The sequence below is a fragment of the Pseudophryne corroboree genome, chromosome 3 (genome assembly GCF_028390025.1).
Source record: "Pseudophryne corroboree isolate aPseCor3 chromosome 3, aPseCor3.hap2, whole genome shotgun sequence".
Taxonomy (NCBI): domain Eukaryota; kingdom Metazoa; phylum Chordata; class Amphibia; order Anura; family Myobatrachidae; genus Pseudophryne; species Pseudophryne corroboree.
This window is the reverse complement of record NC_086446.1, coordinates 473,552,109-473,575,745: the sequence shown is the minus strand read 5'-3', so window position 1 is coordinate 473,575,745 and position 23,637 is coordinate 473,552,109. Positions and strand designations below refer to the sequence as shown.

Sequence of the window (23,637 nt, the reverse complement as noted above, 5' to 3'; positions counted from 1 at the left end):
AGCAGCTCAGGAGAGCCACCTAGATTGCACCCTTCTCGTTCGGGCACAAAATCTTAACTGAGGCTTGGAGGAGGGTCATAGGGGGAGGAGCCAGTGCACACCAGCTAGTCCTAAAGCTTTTACTTTGTGCCCAGTCTCCTGCGGAGCCGCTATTCCCCATGGTCCTTTCGGAGTCCCCAGCATCCACTAGGACGTTAGAGAAATCTTATTATTCTCTTCACCTTATTTATGGTATTACGTGTAACTTCTTCACCATACGGTGCACTCCTCTTGATCTCTGAGGGGTACTTACCTCATCCACTCCTGACACCTGATCTCTACTTCCCTCACTTACCGCCTGCCAGTGCCAACTGATTAGTAAGCGCTACTTAGCAGCGCACGTACATGCCGTGACCGGCTCTGGGGGTATTTCCCACACGTACTGTACACGCAGCTGTCCCCTATTTTGCCAATTACTTTACACAGACAAATCAAGAAGGGTTTGGCAGCTCACATCAGAACTTTTTTTGCGGCGGCCTCTTTGCACCCGGAACGAAAGTTAGAGAATACTTTTTCCAGACGGACCTGTCAGTACGTTACACAGGAATTGCAACCGTGGAACTGGAGGTCAGTGTTATGGCGGCGCAGGTTGCGGTGCTGTGTGTACAGTTGCGGCAGAGTCCGGGGCTGCTTGGAATTGTACGCAGAGCCCAAGTGTGCTGCAGGGTGAGTGCTGCAGTATATGCCACTATGTCATCCTTCCCCAATATACACTGTGCTTGTTCCCATCCCATCACTAACCACTGAGATCCCTTACCTGTTTCTATTACCGCATCGCATGTCATGTCACTGAGATCTTCCAGCTGATGTAGCCTGTTTTTGTACTTGTCATCATCTCATAACACACACCATGGGGAGATGTAGCAAAGCTTGGAGAGAGATAAAGTACCAACCAAACAGCTCCTGGCATTTTTCAAACACAGCTTGTAATATGACTGGAGATGATTAGCTGGTACTTTATCTCTTGCCACACTTTGATAAATTTCCATCCAAGTCACTGAGACCCCCCTACCCCCCTTACTCTGGAAGCCATTCATCGCATAATCAATCGATGCGCCCAGAATCGCATTGCAATATGCAAGTATAATGGCAAGATGTGTGATTGGCCACCCGCAGGGATGGAGCTCGCAATGTGCACATGGTGCGCCCATCTGCCGTCTCACTTACCTTTTGGTAGGTAGGAGAGATGGAGGCTGTGTCTACAGTGCTTGCCTTCAGTGTGGAGTGGGTTAGGGTCATGGCAGTACGGATCCATGGATAGGGGCCTTGGCCATGATCCTCCTCCTCCATGCAGTGAGTGATCTTCTATCTGGGCAGTATGGAAAAAATGCCGGGTGTACCAGTTAAAAAGCCAACTGGGAGAGCTCTGCTGAGGCTACATCCCTCTATACCAGTCCCTTTTCATCTAATCCAGAGGTTCTCAAACTCGGTTCTCAGGACCCCACACAGTGCATGTTTTGCAGGTAACCCAGCAGGTGCACAGGTGTATTAATTACTCACTGACATTTTAAAAGGTCCACAGGTGGAGCTAATTATTTCACTTGCGATTCTGTGAGGAGACCTGCAAAACATGCACTGTGTGGGCCCCCGAGGACCGAGTTTGAGAACCTCTGATCTAATCACACACACCATGTATAGTTCATATTAGGGAGACATTCAGTAATCGCTCCCCACTATCCATATTGTAGTGTTGATTTTAGAAACAGCAGATATCTAAACCTATGTAGGCTACAATACCTGCATAATATGACACCTTCTCCCTTACATGTTATTATAGGGAGCAGTATGAAGACCCATTCTGATTATCCTGCCATATTATTTATTTATATTCATTTTCGAGGATAGTGATTTTTTTATTTTTTCATTTTTTACCATTATTTGCATTTTCTTTCTTACAGTATATTCTGACACAGAAAAAAAAACTTCTCCTTCCAATACAACATAAAAGTAACTGTGAAAGTACTGTATCCAGAGAAGTGTGTCATAATAAGTTGAAGATGCATTCTTTTGCTGTTAAAGAACTGAAGATTTTGTTGGCTTTTTACAGGGTTGGAAAACAAACAGTTAAAAAAATAATAATAATATATATATATTTTTTTTTTTTTATTAAACCAATTTTTTTGCATGAATGTTTTGATGGGAAAAAAATTTGAACCATGTTATGGTTGGTGGTTTAAACTGGCCAACCCTGGCTTTTTATAACTGTCAGGACCAGTTTATTTTCTGTTCATTCTGGTGGTTTAGCTAAAACACTGGTTATTATATATTTAACATTATACATGGTTTAGTGTTGCTCAGTATCTCATTATAAATAACAATCAGGACAGTAACTGATGTGTTAATATTCTTCCAGATAATTAATAATCCTATTAAACTAAAACAGAATTACAGTGGGACCGCTCGCTTACTGAGTACTCTTCCTCCACCTCCGCCAGGATATAAAAAAACTTCTAAACCTGGGGTATGTAACACAAGTATAATATTAAAAGGATACATATTTTTCTAACTGAATTGTAATGTGTTTGTAGAAACACTAATTAAATCATTTAGCTTGTTTTCCTGAATCTTTACTTCCTGTTGAAAGATAGTCTGTGGTACATGGGGGAATAGGTATAGCGTATATGTGGTGTTACAGCATAAGACCTTCTGCATAAACTGAGCAGCTGGTGGCTTTGCACCATGTACTGCTATTGTATGCTGTGTAAGAGTACCAATGTCAGGCCAAACGACATTTTATACAGTGCCAGGTCCAAATTATGCATCAGTTTCTAGCGACACATATTTCAGAGAGCCCTTAGCTCTGTTGAACGTATCATCTGACATGTTTACAAGACCCTAGTTACAGCATAGAAAAAAGATACAAGGCAGAGACATGGGGCCGGATGTAATGAAGTCGAGTTGGCCGGAGGTGCGGGTTCCTGGCAGAACTCGGACATTTTTTTTTAAAAGCGGCAATCATTTACAAGGCACGGTTTTGCCGTGTACATGATTGCTGCTTTAAAAATACGTCCGAGTTCAGCAGGGAACCCACACCTCCAGCTAACTCGGACTACATTACATCCAGTCCTAATAGTCTGATTTTTAGTACAGCACAAAGCCTGTTTGTAAAATATGCTTTTTCCAATTGTGGACATGCACGTTAATGCGTATTACTACATCTGTATTGCATTATTTGCATAACTTTGACCTCCTATATCATATAGACCAAGTACCTTAAAATGTTTAAAAACGTGTGCCATTCTGAGAGGATATACATATCTGGAGGCATTTATTTTGCATGACCATTAACCCAAGGAATATAATCTCAAAAATCAGGTGCTACTATAAAAGTCTATTCATGTGTGTAATATATATGTAAAAATAATTGTAATTACTCAGCAAGTAGCAGGGTGAGTTAGTGATTACACACTCAATAGGAAAACATTGAGTAATCCTATTAGGATACCAAATGATTCACTGATACACAGGAACCAGAAAGGATTGCTGCGCGAATATGTATTGATGTCTATTGTATCATGACTGAATGTACGGGACTCAATCATCGAGGTTCAAACCTTATCCCACCGGCAGCCTCTTTATGGTGCACAAACGGAGCTATTCATTTGCAGCTCCATTCTGACGCAATGGCTGCCGGCTTCTGTAATTACACTTGCACCCCCCCCCCCCCCCTTCCCTGGGGGTGGCGAGCTGCATTGCGTGAAAAAGTTACCCCTTCCGGTGCCAAAACGGCACTTTTTTGCGATCACGGCCTGCGGTTTGGTCGGGCTAAACCCAACCTCTATGGGCGTGTGAACGCCGCAATAACGGGACTCAATTGAATATCGCCCACACGATCTCCCTTCACTTTAGACGGGAGATCGGGCGCGATAATCAATTGAATTCCGCCCGCATATGTAAACAATTAGTGTTTAAGCAATCGATCGCAACAAATATATACAGAATTATTATACAAATAAAAGGAAAAATTATATTCGAATGGTTCACACATATATCTATAAAGACCCAAATTTTTTAATATATCACCAAATTTCTACTTAATAACCATCTGTTAAATCTGATGAATATAAACTGTTACAATTACAGACTGTGCTAACCACATGCAGCTGTTCAAACCAAGGAAACCACACTAATATTAAGAAAGACCTCCGTTCTTCTTAATACAGGTTGAGTATCCCATATCCAGATATTCCGAAATACAGAATTTTTTGAGTGAGATACTGAAACCTTTGTTTTCTGATGGCTCAATGTACACAAACTTTGTTTAATACACAGTTATTAAAAATATAGTATTAAATGACCTTCAGGCTGTGAGTATAAGGTGTATATGAAACATAAATGCATTCTGTGCTTAGACCTGGTACCCATATCCATGATATCTCATTATGGTATGCAATTATTCCAAAATACAGAAAGATCCATTATCCAAAATACTTCTGCTCCCAAGCATTTTGGATATGAGATACTCAACCTGTATGTACTTTCCCTGCTGCTAGCTTACACTAAAAAGTTTACTGTGTTATTAATATGCAATTTTAATATTTTAAGATGTTTGTCGCACTATTGCGGAGGTATTAATGTGATAAATTGTATTTCTCTATCGTCCTAGTGGATGCTGGGGTTCCTGAAAGGACCATGGGGAATAGCGGCTCCGCAGGAGACAGGGCACAAAAAGTAAAGCTTTTCCGATCAGGTGGTGTGCACTGGCTCCTCCCCCTATGACCCTCCTCCAGACTCCAGTTAGATTTTTGTGCCCGGCCGAGAAGGGTGCAATCTAGGTGGCTCTCCTAAAGAGCTGCTTAGAGAAAGTTTAGCTAGGTTTTTTATGTTACAGTGATTCCTGCTGGCAACAGGATCACTGCAGCGAGGGACTGAGGGGAGAAGGAGTCAACTCACCTGCGTGCAGGATGGATTGGCTTCTTGGCTACTGGACATCAAGCTCCAGAGGGACGATCACAGGTACAGCCTGGATGGTCACCGGAGCCGCGCCGCCGGCCCCCTTGCAGATGCTGAAGACAGAAGAGGTCCAGAATCGGCGGCTGAAGACTCCTGCAGTCTTCTAAAGGTAGCGCACAGCACTGCAGCTGTGCGCCATTTTCCTCTCAGCACACTTCACACGGCAGTCACTGAGGGTGCAGGGCGCTGGGAGGGGGGCGCCCTGGGAGGCAAAATGAGTACCTATAAAGGCTAAAAATACCTCACATATAGCCCTAGAGGCTATATGGAGATATTTAACCCCTGCCTGATTTCTCAAAATAGCGGGAGACGAGCCCGCCGGAAAAGGGGCGGGGCCTATCTCCTCAGCACACGGCGCCATTTCCTCTCACAGCTCCGCTGGTCAGGACGGCTCCCAGGTCTCTCCCCTGCACTGCACTACAGAAACAGGGTAAAACAGAGAGGGGGGGCAAATTTATGGCGATATTTTTATATAACAAAGCAGCTATAGGGGAGCACTTATTATAAGGCTATCCCTGATATATATATAGCGCTTTTGGTGTGTGCTGGCAAACTCTCCCTCTGTCTCCCCAAAGGGCTAGTGGGTCCTGTCTTCATTAGGAGCATTCCCTGTGTGTCTGCTGTGTGTCGGTACGTGTGTGTCGACATGTATGAGGACGATATTGGTGTGGAGGCGGAGCAATTGCCAAATATGGGGATGTCACCTCCTAGGGGGTCGACACCAGAATGGATGCCTTTATTTATGGAACTACGGGATAGTGTCAACACGCTAAAGCAGTCGTTTGACGACATGAGACGGCCGGACAATCAATTAGTGCCTGTCCAGGCGACTCAAACACCGTCAGGGGCTGTGAAACGCCCTTTGCCTCAGTCGGTCGACACAGACCCAGACACAGGCGATGACTCCAGTGGTGACGGTGACGAATCAACCGTATTTTCCAGTAGGGCCACACGTTATATGATTTTGGCAATGAAGGAGGCGTTACATTTAGCTGATACTACAGGTACCACTAAACAGGGTATTATGTGGGGTATGAAAAAACTACCTATAGTTTTTCCTGAATCAGAAGAACTAAATGACGTGTGTAATGAAGCGTGGGTTGCCCCTGATAAAAAGCTGATAATTTCAAAGAAATTATTGGCATTATACCCTTTCCCGCCAGAGGTTAGGGAGCGCTGGGAAACACCTCCTAGGGTGGACAAGGCGCTAACACGCTTATCTAAACAAGTGGCGTTACCCTCTCCTGAGACGGCCGCACTTAAAGATCCATCAGATAGGAGGATGCAAAATATCCAAAAAAGTATATACACACATGCAGGTGTTATACTACGACCAGCTGTAGCAACTGCCTGGATGGGCAGTGCGGGGGTAGTTTGGTCAGAATCCCTGATTGAAAATATTGATACCCTGGACAGGGACAATATTTTACTGTCGTTAGAACAAATAAAGGATGCATTTCTTTATATGCGTGATGCACAGAGGGATATATGCACACTGGCATCACGGGTAAGTGCATGTCCATTTCGGCCAGAAGAGCTTTATGGACGCGACAGTGGACAGGCGATGCGGATTCAAAACGGCATATGGAAGTTTTGCCGTATAAGGGGGAGGAGTTATTTGGAGTCGGTCTATCAGATTTGGTGGCCACGGCTACAGCCGGGAAATCCACCTTTCTACCTCAAGTCACTCCCCAACAGAAAAAGGCACCGACTTTTCAACCGCAGCCCTTTCGTTCCTTTAAAAATAAGAGAGCAAAGGGCTATTCATATTTGCCACGAGGCAAAGGTCGAGGGAAGAGACAGCAACACGCAGCTCCTTCCCAGGATCAGAAGCCCTCCCCGGCTTCTACAAAAGCCTCAGCATGACGCTGGGGCTTCTCAAGCGGACTCGGGGACGGTGGGCGGTCGTCTCAAAAATTACAGCGCGCAGTGGGCTCACTCGCAAGTAGATCCCTGGATCCTGCAGATAATATCTCAGGGATACAGGTTGGAATTAGAGACAGATCCACCTCGCCGTTTCCTGAGGTCTGCTTTACCAACGTCCCCCTCCGAAAGGGAGACGGTGTTGGAAGCCATTCACAAGCTGTACTCTCAGCAGGTGATAGTCAAGGTACCTCTTCTGCAACAAGGGAAGGGGTATTATTCCACTCTTTTTGTGGTACCGAAGCCGGATGGCTCGGTAAGGCCTATTCTAAATCTGAAGTCCTTGAACCTGTACATAAAGAAGTTCAAGTTCAAAATGGAGTCACTCAGAGCAGTGATAGCGAACCTGGAAGAGGGGGACTTTATGGTATCCTTGGACATCAAGGATGCGTATCTCCACGTTCCAATTTACCCCTCACACCAGGGGTACCTCAGGTTCGTTGTACAAAACTGTCACTATCAGTTTCAGACGCTGCCGTTCGGATTGTCCACGGCACCTCGGATCTTTACAAAGGTAATGGCCGAGATGATGATTCTTCTTCGAAGAAAAGGCGTATTAATTATCCCATACTTGGACGATCTCCTAATAAGGGCGAGGTCCAGAGAACAGCTAGAGATGGGATTAGCACTGTCTCAAGAAGTGCTAAAACAGCACGGGTGGATTCTGAATATTCCAAAATCCCAGTTAATGCCGACAACTCGTCTGCTGTTCCTAGGGATGATTCTGGACACGGTTCAGAAAAAGGTTTTTCTCCCGGAGGAAAAAGCCAAGGAGTTATCCGAGCTTGTCAGGAACCTCCTAAAACCAGGAAAGGTGTCTGTACATCAATGCACAAGAGTCCTGGGAAAAATGGTGGCTTCTTACGAAGCGATTCCATTCGGCAGATTCCACGCAAGAATTTTCCAAAGGGATCTGTTGGACAAATGGTCAGGGTCGCATCTTCAGATGCACCTACGGATAACCCTGTCTCCAAGGACAAGGGTGTCTCTTCTGTGGTGGTTGCAGAGTGCTCATCTATTGGAGGGCCGCAGATTCGGCATACAGGATTGGATCCTGGTGACCACGGACGCCAGCCTGAGAGGCTGGGGAGCAGTCACACAAGGAAGAAACTTCCAGGGAGTATGGACGAGCCTGGAAACGTCTCTTCACATAAACATTCTGGAACTAAGAGCAATATACAATGCTCTAAACCAGGCAGAACCTCTGCTTCAGGGAAAACCGGTATTGATCCAGTCGGACAACATCACGGCAGTCGCCCATGTGAACAGACAGGGCGGCACAAGAAGCAGGAGGGCAATGGCAGAAGCTGCAAGGATTCTTCGCTGGGCAGAGAATCATGTGATAGCACTGTCAGCAGTGTTCATCCCGGGAGTGGACAACTGGGAAGCAGACTTCCTCAGCAGACACGATCTTCACCCGGGAGAGTGGGGACTTCATCCAGAAGTCTTCCACATGCTGGTAACCCGTTGGGAAGGACCAATGGTGGACATGATGGCGTCTCGCCTCAACAAAAAACTGGACAGGTATTGCGCCAGGTCAAGAGATCCGCAGGCAATAGCTGTGGACGCGCTGGTAACGCCTTGGGTGTACCAGTCGGTGTATGTGTTTCCTCCTCTGCCTCTCATACCAAAAGTATTGAGAATTATACGGCAAAGAGGCGTAAGAACGATACTAGTGGTTCCGGATTGGCCAAGGAGGACTTGGTACCCGGAACTTCAAGAGATGATCACGGAAGATCCGTGGCCTCTACCTCTAAGGAGGGACTTGCTTCAGCAGGGTCCCTGTCTGTTTCAAGACTTACCGCGGCTGCGTTTGACGGCATGGCGGTTGAACGCCGGATCCTAAAGGAAAGAGGCATGCCGGAAGAAGTCATTCCTACTTTGATTAAAGCAAGGAAGGAAGTAACCGTGCAACATTATCACCGAATTTGGCGAAAATATGTTGCGTGGTGCGAAGATCGGAGTGCTCCGACGGAGGAATTTCAACTGGGTCGATTCTTACATTTCCTGCAATCAGGATTGTCAATGGGTCTCAAATTGGGATCTATTAAGGTTCAAATTTCGGCCCTGTCGATTTTCTTTCAAAAAGAATTGGCTTCAGTCCCTGAAGTCCAGACCTTGGTTAAGGGAGTGCTGCATATACAGCCTCCTGTGGTGCCTCCAGTGGCACCGTGGGATCTAAATGTGGTTTTGGACTTCCTAAAATCTCATTGGTTTGAACCACTAAAAAAGGTGGATTTGAAATATCTCACATGGAAAGTGACCATGCTTCTAGCCCTGGCTTCTGCCAGGAGAGTGTCAGAATTGGCAGCTTTATCTTACAAAAGCCCATATCTGATTTTCCATTCGGACAGGGCAGAACTGCGGACTCGTCCGCATTTTCTCCCTAAGGTGGTGTCAGCATTTCATCTGAACCAGCCTATTGTAGTGCCTGCGGCTACAAGTGACTTGGAGGACTCCAAGTTACTGGACGTTGTCAGAGCATTAAAAATATATATTGCAAGGACAGCTGGAGTCAGAAAATCTGACTCGTTGTTTATATTGTATGCACCCAACAAGATGGGTGCTCCTGCGTCTAAGCAGACGATTGCTCGTTGGATCTGTAGCACAATCCAACTTGCACATTCTGTGGCAGGCTTGCCACAGCCTAAATCTGTAAAGGCCCACTCCACAAGGAAGGTGGGCTCATCTTGGGCGGCTGCCCGAGGGGTCTCGGCATTACAACTTTGCCGAGCAGCTACGTGGTCAGGGGAGAACACGTTTGTAAAATTTTACAAATTTGATACTCTGGCTAAGGAGGACCTGGAGTTCTCTCATTCGGTGCTGCAGAGTCATCCGCACTCTCCCGCCCGTTTGGGAGCTTTGGTATAATCCCCATGGTCCTTTCAGGAACCCCAGCATCCACTAGGACGATAGAGAAAATAAGATTTTACTTACCGATAAATCTATTTCTCGGAGTCCGTAGTGGATGCTGGGCGCCCATCCCAAGTGCGGATTATCTGCATAAGTTGTACATAGTTATTGTTAACTAATTCGGGTTATTGTTGAAGGAAGCCATCTTTCAGAGGCTCCGCTGTTATCATACTGTTAACTGGGTTTAGATCACAAGTTGTACGGTGTGATTGGTGTGGCTGGTATGAGTCTTACCCGGGATTCAAAATCCTCCCTTATTGTGTACGCTCGTCCGGGCACAGTACCTAACTGGAGTCTGGAGGAGGGTCATAGGGGGAGGAGCCAGTGCACACCACCTGATCGGAAAAGCTTTACTTTTTGTGCCCTGTCTCCTGCGGAGCCGCTATTCCCCATGGTCCTTTCAGGAACCCCAGCATCCACTACGGACTCCGAGAAATAGATTTATCGGTAAGTAAAATCTTATTTTTTTGTGCTATATACGTGAACATTTATTTGAATAAATAATTACTCATATGTATGTGGACGGCGCTTTCCATTTTGTTCTCTATTGTCTATTTATTGAGGGTCAGCGCCTCAACTGGAAAGCAGCAGTCCATATTACAAGGTTTTTGATGTAATGGGTGACGCACACTCCAACTAGCGCTTTTTCTATTGTTTTTTTTTTTTTTTGTTTTTTGTTTTTTTTTAAACCCAGCCTGTAACATGGCAGTTAGGAGCTGATTGGCTTGGTACTTTATTTCCGTCCACTTGATCTCTCCATGGCTCTCCATGGCTTAGTACATAGGGCCTTAATTTCCGAAAGGCTGTGTAATCATTTTAGCTAGTAGCTAGCACAGCATTTCATAGTTTGTTCTGACATTTCTTTGTTAGTTGTCACAGAATCTCCCATCGTCTAGATGTAATATTGTGACTGCTGTGTAATGTATTCCATTTTCTGTCCTAGTAGCCGGTATCATGGAAGTCTCTGGCCATTACTGTGGCCTTGGGAGGTGTACTAATGGCTGGGATGAAATATGTTAAAAAGGAAAAAGAAGAAAGTAAGTTTATTCACTTTGTGCATAATTGTTTCATATACTGTACATTCATACATTATTCCTGCATCACTTGCTCATACAGTATGTTGACCCATATTTTATGTGGGTACAGAAGAACCAGTCTTCAGGGAGATCATCGGGGTGCTTACAGTAATACTGATGACTGTACTGATATATGGGAGGCAGTGACCTGTCTACTTATGCAATTATGTTAGAACAGGACTGTCCTATTAATGTAGGAGGGTTGTGGTGTCTCCCATCTCTATATGAACTTAAATTCATATAGCAAATTTGTTGAATATTTTTGCCAGCTTATGGTACATTAAATTCAGAAATAAATGGTTCCAATAGCACTCAGCTGCCTGGCAGCAAAGAAATATAATATAAAGTCTGTAATACAGGCCTGGTCAACCTGTGGATCTCCAGCTGTTGTGAAACTGTAAGACCCAGCATGCCTTGCAACAGTTTTTCTATTAGGGATTACTAAAGCTCTGGCAGGGCATGCTGGGATGAGAGCTACTGGTTGGCCAGGCCTGTTGTATTATAATATAATACCTGTCTCCTATACATTTCTGCTAATGAGATGACCTTGACTCTGTAAAGACCATTCTTAAGGGTTCAGTGTGAAATGCCGGCGGACGGGATCTCTGCTTTCTTGATCCCGACAGCTGGATCCAATCAGCCAGAATGCCGGCAGTGGGGCGAGCGCTAGAAAGCCCCTTGCAGGGTCACCACGCTGCAAGCACGGTGGCTCGCTGCGCTCACCACAGGTTATATTCTCCCTCTATTGGTGTAGTGGACACCCACAGTGGGATAATAGCCTGTGTCGCCGGTATTCCGGTGGTGGCATTCCACCACTAGTCGGAATTCCGGGGTCGACATTGTGACCGCCAGGATCCCGACTAGCGGTATTTTAACCTTTTTCCCGATTCTTAGGGTTTTTTTTTTGTAAATTCTTCCACCACTATTAAACCTATTATCTGCATAGTGCTTTTTTTGCACCATGTTTTAAAAACGTAACAGTAATAGGCCCTACACACTTGCCGATACCACTGAAAGATATGAACAATCTCGTTCATTAATGAACGAGACATCGTTCATTTCTTTTAGTGTGTAGGCACCAACAATGAACAATGTGCGGCCCTCGCTTGTTCATCATTGGTGCCGGCTCGTTCATACCTGCAAGCCCATATGGACAATATCGTCCATATTAGCATGCAGGGCTATGGGGCCGGGTGACTGGGGTAGTGAAGAAACTTCACTTCCCATGTCACTAACCACCACTGGGTCGTCCGATGGCCGTATCGGCCGACAGGCAGCTCTGCGGTCAGTCGCCAAGTGTGTACGGCCCATGACTGTATAGAAAACAAGGTGCAACATATCAAGTCATGATTTAATTTCAATACAGATGTATTGTCAAGGATACCAATTTAGAGACTGCTTATGGAGTTTTACACTTCAGTGTGCTTTAGGCCCCTCTCTGCCTCCATATCTCCAGCTAAAAGGAAGATGATCTGGAGTACGCAGGAAAAATGCTTCTAGCAGTTTGCTCTAAGTACCTCATTCAGCTTGTATTGCTATTAAGGCAGAAAGTGTGATTTTCTCAATCCTGCTTATGCTAAAAATGTGAAGAGCTGCTGAGAAAGGAAAAAGATGCCCACCGATGCAATCGCAAAATTGCATATGCAGTCACATAACTGCAATGCAGAAATCGAGTACCATCGACAGTTGCGGATGACCCAGGGCTACTCAGAAAAATAAGAATGGAGTTGCACCGGGCGTCATGTTTTAAGTCGCAGCTGACAATGGACATGGCACACGTGTTTCCCCAACCATTCCCTGCAAACGTTATGTGTATGATCACAAACGTCCGCTGCCTGCCAATCCGCGATTGCATCTCGGCAAGATGCAATCGAATAAGAATCGTAGATCGAGGGTCGCGCACATACAATACGTTCGCAGCGCTGTCTTCTGACAATTGGGCATTTGAAATTTTGTAACTGAAGCTGAATTAGGCCCCTATGTCATTGTGGTACATATAGCTCAGCCTTCTTGTCTACTAGCCCACTGTGTAAATTACTGGTAAAGGTGAAACCTTCAAGACATAGGGGACCCCTAGAGACATAAGCTACCTGGGCAATTACTGTAAGCAAACGCAGTCCTGGTGACAGTTCAACTTTCAGGACTAATTACTTTCACGGTTACTACTTCAAAAAATGCTGCTTCCAGCTCTGAGCTTATTTAATACATTGCCCACTTGGCCAACTTATCGCTCTCATCTGTAATCTTCCCTTCTTCCTTCTAGCATGCCCTGGTCTTCGCCTTCACTAAGGGGCAGATGTACTAAGCAGTGAAAAGAGTGGAGAAGTGAGCCAGTAGAGAAGTTGCCCATGGCAACCAATCAGCTGCTCTGTGTACTTTTATAGTATGAAATTTATAAATGTTATGTCAATGCTGATTGGTTGCCATGGGCAACTTCTCCACTGCCTGACTTCTCCGCTCTTTTCACTGCTTAGTACATCTCCCCCCTAAGTACCATCCCATCTCTTCTCTCTTTCTCGTCTTTGTCTTAAAGCTCCTTGAGCGGGTGGTTTTCAACTCCCTCACCTCCTTTCTTTCCATCCACTTCTTCCTAAACTTACTCTAGCATTTCACTGAAACTGCCCTCACCAAAGTGACCAATAGCCTCCTGATGGCCAACTGGAAAGGCCAGTTCTTTATTCTTGTACTTCTTAACCTCACAGTTGCATTTGACACCACTGACCACTCCTTCCTCCTCCAAACCTTCCACTCCTTCCTCCTCCAAACCTTCCACTCCATTGGGCTTTACTACTCTGCTCTCTCCTAGTTTGCCTCCTACTTGTTATAGCATTCTTCTTTTGTATCTACTAGCATTTCCCATCAGGGTCCCCCAAGGTTCTGTCCTTGGCCCTCTTCTCTCTCTTCACGTCTTACTTCAGTGAGCTTATCCTTTCCTTTGGGCTTTGCTACCACTCTAAAGAAACTGCTACTCCCAAGATAAAAGCAGTTTTAAGAGATGAGATTGATGTGGTAGAAGAAAAATACACTACTGGTCAGTTGGTCACTTGCACAGACTAGCTGGCCCCTGGACTGAAAAGACCACAGAGCCATACAGAACCCTCTGGTCTATGACTAGTTGGTCAAGGGTTCATACAATATCAAGATAATTGCCCAAATGTATTAAGCATTAAAAAGTGATAAAGTGTAGCCTTATAAAGAGTATAAAAGAGGTTGGGGCTGGAAGACCGGGGCTGGGGATCCCTGCTGTCGGCATACCGACCCCGGGATTCCGGCAGCAAAATGTAGGGAGGGGGTGGCAGGCGAGAAAACACAGCCCCTTGCGGGCTCGCTGTGCTCGCCACAGGTTCTATTCCCACTCTATGGGTGTCGTGGACACCCACGAGTGTGAATAATCCCTATCAGTTGGCATGCAGAATGCCGGTCTGGTAAGCGGGCGGGATACTGGCGTCGGCATCTTGACCGCCGGGATCCGAGTGCTGGTCACATGACCGGATCCCGATAAAAGAACAAACCAACCAGCTCCTAACTGTCATTTTTCAACCACATCCTGTAACATGGCAGTTAGGAAGTAGATTGGCTGGCACTCTTTATCAGTCTCCATTTTATCACTTGTTAAGGCTTAATTCATTTGGGCCAATGACCCAAAACATTCCACCATGCTAAGGCAGAACTACCTTCGAGCCAGTTATGGAATGGCCAGCATAGTGTCCAGACATAAACCCCATCAAGCTGGTTGTCGATGTACTGAACAGAAGGGTGAAAGCAATCTACATATGTAAACACTTTTGCGGGAACTTCGCCAACATTGTTGGGAAAAACTTCCCGAACAATATTTAATTTTCATTATAGAAAGAGTGCCACAAGTGTGTTCTGCGGTTATACAAAAGGTGGTATATGCAAAGGGTGGCTACTTTGATGTGTCATTGAGACAAAAGTCTGTTAAAAAATACATCAGAAAATCATTTTGTTTATCTCCAGTTCTTTATTTGTTCTATGCTTTAATTTCTAGAACTTTTGACCAGTAGTTTATGTATAGAATTTTTTTTTTTCATTTTCTTTGTCCCTGTTGTAGAGATCGAGAAAGAAAAGAATCGGTCACTGGGGAAGCCTTTACTTGGTGGTCCTTTCTCTCTAATCGATCACAATGGACTGCCCAAAACAGATCAGCATTACTTGGGACAGTGGATATTACTGTACTTTGGTTTCACACATTGCCCTGATATTTGTCCAGATGAGATTGAGAAGATGATCCAAGTTGTGGATGAAATTGGTAATCACTGTGTTCTATTTTAATGCTTTGTGTTTTTTATATAACACTACATGGGAATTGGACATGACTGCAACTATATTCATGTTGTTCGCCTGTATTCTCAACTTTGTTGTACATTTCTCTAAGGAAGGGGTTCCCAACTCCAGTCCTCAAGTACCATCAACAGGTCATGTTTTGAGGATTTCTTTATTCATGCACAGGTGGTTTAATCTATTTTGCTTTCTGCTTCCACATACAGAAATCCTTAAAACATGACCTGTAGGGAAAACTTGAGGTTTGAGGTTGAGAACCACTTTTCTAAGAGATAATTACACCCAAACTGTAATTTTAGTATTGTGTGGAATATTGTAAATAAGAACCAGTACCAAAAGGTTACTTGTGTATGGTCTGGCATTTAGGCTCTCACAGTTCTCCCTGGGTCCTGTGTGTTGTGCAGAGAGCCCAGGAAAGTGACCTTTGGAAACAGTGCTTCCTTACAATATAGAATGTGGAACTGTCCTTGTTACCTTTTTACGCTATAGCAAATATAGAGCTATAGGAAATACATTGTCGTTGTCAATTGTTGTATTCCAAGGAGAATGTATTTTTGCTGTTTTGTAATATAGGCCAGTCTCCTCAGAAGGAATATGTATGAAGTCTTTTTAAAATGCTTTTCAAACCTGTATGGATTGCTCCTCCCCTAGAGCCCCTTCTGTCTACTGTGCCACATGATACCACAGTCAGGGAAGTTACCCCATGATACAGATGTTTTGTAAACAAGGATAAATGTCTAAAGGAACATTTGCAAGTTAAAATGTCCTTTACTAGCTTTGCACATAACTGTTAAGATTCTTTATAATTTCTCTGACGTCCTAGTGGATGCTGGGACTCCGTCAGGACCATGGGGAATAGCGGCTCCGCAGGAGACAGGGCACAAAATTTAAAAGTTTGACCACTAGGTGGTGTGTACTGGCTCCTCCCCCTATGACCCTCCTCCAAGCCTCAGTTAGGTTTTTGTGCCCGTCCGAGCAGGGTGCAATCTAGGTGGCTCTCCTAAAGAGCTGCTTAGAAAAAGTTTGTTAGGTTTTTTATTTTCAGTGAGTCCTGCTGGCAACAGGCTCACTGCAACGAGGGACTTAGGGGAGAAGAAGTGAACTCACCTGCGTGCAGGATGGATTTGTTTCTTAGGCTACTGGACACTAGCTCCAGAGGGACGATCACAGGTACAGCCTGGATGGGTCACCGGAGCCGCGCCGCCGACCCCCTTGCAGATGCCGAATAGAGAAGAGGTCCAGAAACCGGCGGCAGAAGACGTCTCAGTCTTCATGAGGTAGCGCACAGCACTGCAGCTGTGCGCCATTGCTCTCCGCACACTTCACACCAGCGGTCACTGAGGGTGCAGGGCGCTGGGGGGGGCGCCCTGGGCAGCAATGTAATATACCTATTCTGGCTAAAATATATCACATATAGCCCCTGGGGCTATATGGATGTATTTAACCCCTGCCAGGTTCCAAAAAAACCGGGAGAAGAAGCCCGCCGAAAAGGGGGCGGGGCCTATTCTCCTCAGCACACAGCGCCATTTTCCTGCCCAGCTCCGCTGCGAGGAAGGCTCCCAGGACTCTCCCCTGCACTGCACTACAGAAACAGGGTAAAAACAGAGAGGGGGGGCACTTATTGGCGATATTTATAATATTTGAGCTGCTATAAAGGGAACACACTTATTAAGGTTGTCCCTATATATATTTATAGCGCTTGGGTGTGTGCTCGCAAACTCTCCCTCTGTCTCCCCAAAGGGCTAGTGGGGTCCTGTCTTCTATCGGAGCATTCCCTGTGTGTCTGCTGTGTGTCGGTACGTGTGTGTCGACATGTATGAGGACGATGTTGGCGTGGAGGCGGAGCAATTGCCTGTAATGGTGATGTCACCCCCTAGGGAGTCGACACCAGAATGGATGGCTTTGTTTATGGAATTACGGGATAGTGTCAGCACGCTACAAAAGTCGGTTGACGACATGAGACAGCCGGCAAACCAGTTAGTACCTGTCCAGGCGTCTCAGACACCGTCAGGGGCTGTAAAACGCCCTTTACCTCAGTCGGTCGACACAGACCCAGACACTGACACTGAATCCAGTGTCGACGGAGAAGAAACAAACGTATTTTCCAGTAGGGCCACACGTTATATGATCACGGCAATGAAGGAGGCTTTGCATATCTCTGATACTGCAAGTACCACAAAAAGGGGTATTATGTGGGGTGTGAAAAAACTACCGATAGTTTCTCTATCGTCCTTGTGGATGCTGGGGTTCCTGAAAGGACCATGGGGAATAGCGGCTCCGCAGGAGACAGGGCACAAAAAGTAAAGCTTTCCGATCAGGTGGTGTGCACTGGCTCCTCCCCCTATGACCCTCCTCCAGACTCCAGTTAGATTTTTGTGCCCGGCCGAGAAGGGTGCAATCTAGGTGGCTCTCCTAAAGAGCTGCTTAGAGAAAGTTTAGCTTAGGTTTTTTATTTTACAGTGAGTCCTGCTGGCAACAGGATCACTGCAACGAGGGACTTAGGGGAGAAGGAGTGAACTCACCTGCGTGCAGGATGGATTGGCTTCTTGGCTACTGGACATCAGCTCCAGAGGGACGATCACAGGTACAGCCTGGATGGTCACCGGAGCCGCGCCGCCGGCCCCCTTGCAGATGCTGAAGTAAGAAGAGGTCCAGAATCGGCGGCTGAAGACTCCTGCAGTCTTCTAAAGGTAGCGCACAGCACTGCAGCTGTGCGCCATTTTCCTCTCAGCACACTTCACACGGCAGTCACTGAGGGTGCAGGGCGCTGGGAGGGGGGCGCCCTGGGAGGCAAATGAAAACCTTTTTTGGCGAAAAATACCTCACATATAGCCCCCAGAGGCTATATGGAGATATTTAACCCCTGCCAAGATTCACTAAATAGCGGGAGACGAGCCCGCCGAAAAAGGGGCGGGGCCTATCTCCTCAGCACACAGCGCCATTTTCTCTCACAGAAAGCCTGGAGAGAAGGCTCCCAGGCTCTCCCCTGCACTGCACTACAGAAACAGGGTTAAAACAGAGAGGGGGGGCACTGATTTTGGCGATATTGAGATATATATAAAGATGCTATAAGGGAAAACACTTATATAAGGTTGTCCCTATATAATTATAGCGTTTTGGTGTGTGCTGGCAAACTCTCCCTCTGTCTCCCCAAAGGGCTAGTGTGGGTCCTGTCCTCTGTCAGAGCATTCCCGGTGTGTGTGCTGTGTGTCGGTACGTGTGTGTCGACATGTATGAGGACGATGTTGGTGAGGAGGCGGAGAAATTGCCTGTAATGGTGATGTCACTCTCTAGGGAGTCGACACCGGAATGGATGGCTTATTTAGGGAATTACATGAGAATGTCAACACGCTGCAAGGTCGGTTGACGACGTGAGACGGCCGACAAACTATTAGTACCGGTCCAGGCGTCTCAGAAACACCGTCAGGGGCGTTAAAAACGCCCATTTACCTCAGTCGGTCGACACAGACACAGACACGGACACTGAATCCAGTGTCGACGGTGAATAAACAAACGTATTTCTCATTAGGGCCACACGTTAAGGGCAATGAAGGAGGTGTTGCATATTTCTGATACTACAAGTACCACAAAAAAGGGTATTATGTGGGAGTGAAAAAACTACCTGTAGTTTTTCCTGAATCAGATAAAATAAAATGAAGTGTGTGATGATGCGTGGGGTTACCCCGATAGCAAATATTGGCGTTATACCCTTTCCCGCCAGAAATTAGGGCGCGTTGGGAAACACCCCTTAGGGTGATAAGGCGCTCACACGCTTATCAAGTGGCGTTACCGTCTCCAGATACGGCCGCCCTCAAGGAGCCAGCTGATAGGAAGCTGGAAAGATATCCTAAAAAGTATATACACACATACGGTGGTTATACTGCGACCAGCGATCGCCATCAGCCTGGAGATGCAGTGCTGGGTTGGCTTGGTCGGATTCCCTGACTGAAAATATTTTATTCATATAGAGCATTTAATAGGATGCATTCTATATATATGTACGTGAGATGCACAGAGGGATATTTGCTCTCTGGCATCAAGATAAGTACGTTGTCCATATCACCCAGAAGATGTCATGGACACGACAGTGGTCAGGTGATACAGATCCCATAATGGAAGTATTGCCGTATAAAGGGAAGGAGTTAGTTGGGGTCGGTCCATCGGACCTGGGGACCACGGCAACAGCTGGGAAATCCAACCTTTTTACCCCAAGTTACATCTCAGCTGAAAAAGACACCGTCTTTTCAGCCTCAATCCTTCCTTTCCCATGAGGGCATGCAGGCAAAAGGCCAGTCATATCTGCCCAGACATAGAGGTAAGGGAAGTAGACTGCAGCAGGCAGCCCCTTCCCAGGAAAAGAAGCCCTCCACCGCGTCTGCCAAGTCCTCAGCATGACGCTGGGGCCATGCAAGCGGACTCAAGGTGGGGGGGTAGTCTCAAGAGTCTCAGCGCGCAGTGGGATCACTCGCAGGTTGACCCCTAGATAGTACAAGTATTATCCCAGGGGTACAGATTGGAGAGTCGAGACATCTTCTCCTCGCAGGTTTCTGAAGTCTGCTTTACCAACGGCTCCCTCCGACAGGGAGGCAGCATTGGAAACAATTCACAAGCTGTATATCCAGCAGGTGATAATCAAAGTACCCCTCCTACAACAAGGAAAAGGGTATTATTTTTCCACACTATATTGTGGTACTGACGCCAGACGGCTTGGTGAGACATAGTCTAAACTGAAATCTTTGAACACTTACATAAAAGGTTCAAATCGAGATGGAGTCACTCAGAGCAGTGATAGCGAACCGGAAAAAAGGGGACTATATGGTGTCCCTGGACATCAAGGATTACCTCCATGTCCAAATTTGCCCTTCTCAACAAGGGTACCTCTGGTTCGTGGTACAGAACTGTCAATATCCGTTTCAGACGATGCCGTTTGAATTATCCACGGCACCCCGGGCCTTTTACCAAGGTAATGGCCGAAAAGATGTTTCTTCAAAGAAAAAAGGCATCTAAATTATCCCTTACTTGGACGATATCCTGAAAAGGGCAAGTTCCAGAGAACAGTTGGAGGTCGGAAGAGCACTATCTAAAGTAGTTCTACGACAGCACGACTGGATTCTAAATATTCCAAGAATCGCAGCTGTTTTCCGACGATACGTCTGCTGTTCCTAGGAATGATTCTGGGCATAGTCCAGAAAAAGGTGTTCCTCCGGGAGGAAAAAGCCAAGGAGTTATTCGACCTAGTCAGAAACCTCCTAAAACCAGGCCAAGTATCAGTGCATCAATGCACAGGAGTCCTGGGAAAAATGGTGGCTTCTTACGAAGCGATTCCATTCGGCAGATCTCAGGGGATTTGCTGGACGAATGGTCCGGATCGCATTTTCAGATGCATCAGCGGATAATCCTGTCTCCAAGGACAAGGGTGTCTCTTCTGTGGGGGCTGCAGAGTGCTCATCTTTTAGAGGGCAGCACACTCAGCATTCAGGACTGTGTTCTGGGGACCACGGATACCAGCCTGAGAGGCTGGGGAGTAGTCACACAGGGAAAAAATTTCCAAGGAAGTGTGGTCAAGTCTGGAGATTTCTCTCCACATGAATATACTGGAGCTAAGGGCAATTTACAATGCTCTGAGCCTAGGAAGACTCCTGCTTCAAAGTCAACCGGTGCTGATCCAGTAGGACATCATCATGGCGGTCGCCCACGTTATCAGACGGGGCGACACAAGAAGCAGGAGGGCAATGACAGCAAGGATTCTTCGCTGGGCGGAAAATCATGTGATAACACTGTCAGCAGTGTTCATTCCGGGAGTGGGCAACTGGGAAGATTTCCTCAGCATAAATGAATTCCACCCGGAAAAGTGGAAACTTAATCTGGAAGTTTCCACATGATTGTAAACCGTTGGGAAAGACCAAAGGTGGTTATGATGGCGTCCCACCTGAAGCGCCAGGTCAAGAGACACTCAGGCAATAGCTGGGACGCTCTGGTAACACCGTCGGTGTACCAGTCGGTGTATGTGTTCCATCCTCTGCTTTTCATACCCAATGTATTGAAAATGATAGGAAGGAGAGGAGTAAGAACTATACTCGTGGCTCCGGTTTGGCCAAGAAGGACTTGGTTCCCGGAACTTCAAGAGATACTAAGAAGGGTCTTGATTCGGCAAGAACCGTGTCTGTTCCGGGACTTACCGCAGCTGCGTTGACGCCAAGGCGGGTGAACGCCGGATCCTAAGGGAAAGAGGCATTCCGGAAGAGGTCATCCCTACCCTGGTCAGAGCCAGGAAGGAGGTGACCGCACAACATTATCACCACTTAGGTGAAAATATGTGCCAGGGTGTGAGTCCAGGAAGGCTCCACGGAAGAATTTCAACTAGGTTAATTTCTACATTTCCTGCAAACAGGAGTGTCTATGGGTCTCAAATTGGGTCCATTAAGGTTCAAATTTCGGCCTGTTGATTTTCTTCCAGAAAGAAATTGGCTTCAGTTCCTGAAGTCCAGAAGTTGTTAAGGGAGTACTGCATATACAGCCCCTTTGATGTCTCCAGTGGCACTGGGCGATCTCAACGTAGTTTTGGGATTCCTAAAAAATCACATTGGTTTAAACAACTCAAATCTGTGGATTTGATATATCTCACATGGAAAATGACCATGCTGTTGGTCCTGGCCTCGGCCAGGCGAGTGTCAGAATTGGCGGCTTTATCTCATAAAGCCATATCTGATTGTCCATTCGGACAGAGCAAAGCTGCGGACTCGTCCCCAGTTTCTCCTTAAGGTGGTGTCAGCGTTTCACCTGAACCAGCTTATTGTGGTACCTGCGGCTACTAGGGACTTGGAGGACTCCAAGTTGCTGGATGTTGTCAGGGCCCTGAAAATATAGTTTCCAGGTTGGCTGGAGTCAGGAAATCTGACTTGCTGTTTATCCTGTATGCACCCAACAATGCTGGGTGCTTCTGCTTCTAAGCAGTCGATTGCTCGTGGGATTGGTAGCACAATTCAACTTGCACATTCTGTGGCAGGCCTGCCACAGTCTAAATCTGTTAAGGCCCATTCCACAAGGAAGGTGGGCTCATCTTGGGCGGCTGCCCGAGGGGTCTCGGCATTACAACTTTGCCGAGCAGCTACGTGGTCGGGGGAGAACACGTTTGTAAAATTCTACAAATTTGATACCCTGGCAAAAGAGGACCTGGAGTTCTCTCATTCGGTGCTGCAGAGTCATCCGCACTCTCCCGCCCGTTTGGGAGCTTTGGTATAATCCCCATGGTCCTTTCAGGAACCCCAGCATCCACAAGGACGATAGAGAAAATAAGAATTTACTTACCGATAATTCTATTTCTCGGAGTCCGTAGTGGATGCTGGGCGCCCATCCCAAGTGCGGATTATCTGCAATACTTGTACATAGTTATTGCTAACTAAATCGGGTTATTGTTGTTGTGAGCCATCTTTTCAGAGGCTCCGCTGTTATCATACTGTTAACTGGGTTCAGATCACAGGTTGTACAGTGTGATTGGTGTGGCTGGTATGAGTCTTACCCGGGATTCAAAATTCCTCCCTTATTGTGTACGCTCGTCCGGGCACAGTACCTAACTGGAGTCTGGAGGAGGGTCATAGGGGGAGGAGCCAGTGCACACCACCTGATCGGAAAGCTTTACTTTTTGTGCCCTGTCTCCTGCGGAGCCGCTATTCCCCATGGTCCTTTCAGGAACCCCAGCATCCACTACGGACTCCGAGAAATAGAATTATCGGTAAGTAAATTCTTATTTTTTCCTGAATCAGAGGAACTGAATGAAGTGTGTGATGAAGCGTGGGTTACCCCAGATAGAAAACTGCTAATTTCAAAGAAGTTATTGGCATTATACCCTTTCCCGCCAGAGGTTAGGGCGCGCTGGGAAACACCTCCTAGGGTGGATAAGGCGCTCACACGCTTATCAAAGCAAGTGGCGTTACCGTCTCCTGATACGGCCGCCCTCAAGGATCCAGCTGATAGGAGGCTGGAGAATACATTAAAAAGTATATACACACATACGGGTGTTATACTGAGACCAGCAATCGCCTCAGCCTGGATGTGCAGTGCTGGCGTGGCTTGGTCGGAGTCACTGTCTGAAAATATTGATACCCTGGATAGGGACAGTATTTTACTGACTATAGAGCAGTTAAAGGATGCATTTCTTTATATGCGAGATGCACAGAGAGATATTTGCACTCTGGCATCAAGAGTAAGTGCGATGTCCATATCTGCCAGAAGAAGTTTATGGACGCGCCAGTGGTCAGGTGATGCGGATTCCAAACGACATATGGAAGTATTGCCGTATAAGGGGGAGGAATTATTTGGGGTCGGTCTATCGGATCTGGTGGCCACGGCAACGGCCGGAAAATCCACGTTTTTACCCCAGGTCACCTCCCAGCAGAAAAAGCCGCAGGCTTTTCAGCCGCAGTCCTTTCGT

At 46.4% G+C, this 23,637-nt stretch overlaps 1 protein-coding gene across 3 annotated transcripts in view; it reads left to right on the top strand.

The window, feature by feature from the left end:
* The first annotated feature begins 405 nt into the window (after positions 1-405).
* Positions 406-23,637, top strand: part of LOC135056071 (protein SCO1 homolog, mitochondrial) — a 62,695-nt gene continuing 39,463 nt past the window's right edge. Inside the window, exons 1-4 of one of the 3 annotated variants that reach the window (XM_063960796.1) lie at positions 406-705; positions 2,393-2,500; positions 10,775-10,865; positions 14,977-15,174. In XM_063960796.1, coding sequence (XP_063816866.1) covers positions 616-705; positions 2,393-2,500; positions 10,775-10,865; positions 14,977-15,174 — 487 coding nt within the window. In that variant the 5' untranslated portion in view covers positions 406-615. The remainder of the gene's footprint in view (positions 706-2,392; positions 2,501-10,774; positions 10,866-14,976; positions 15,175-23,637) is intronic. The other 2 variants (XM_063960794.1, XM_063960795.1) reach the window with 2 other exon arrangements.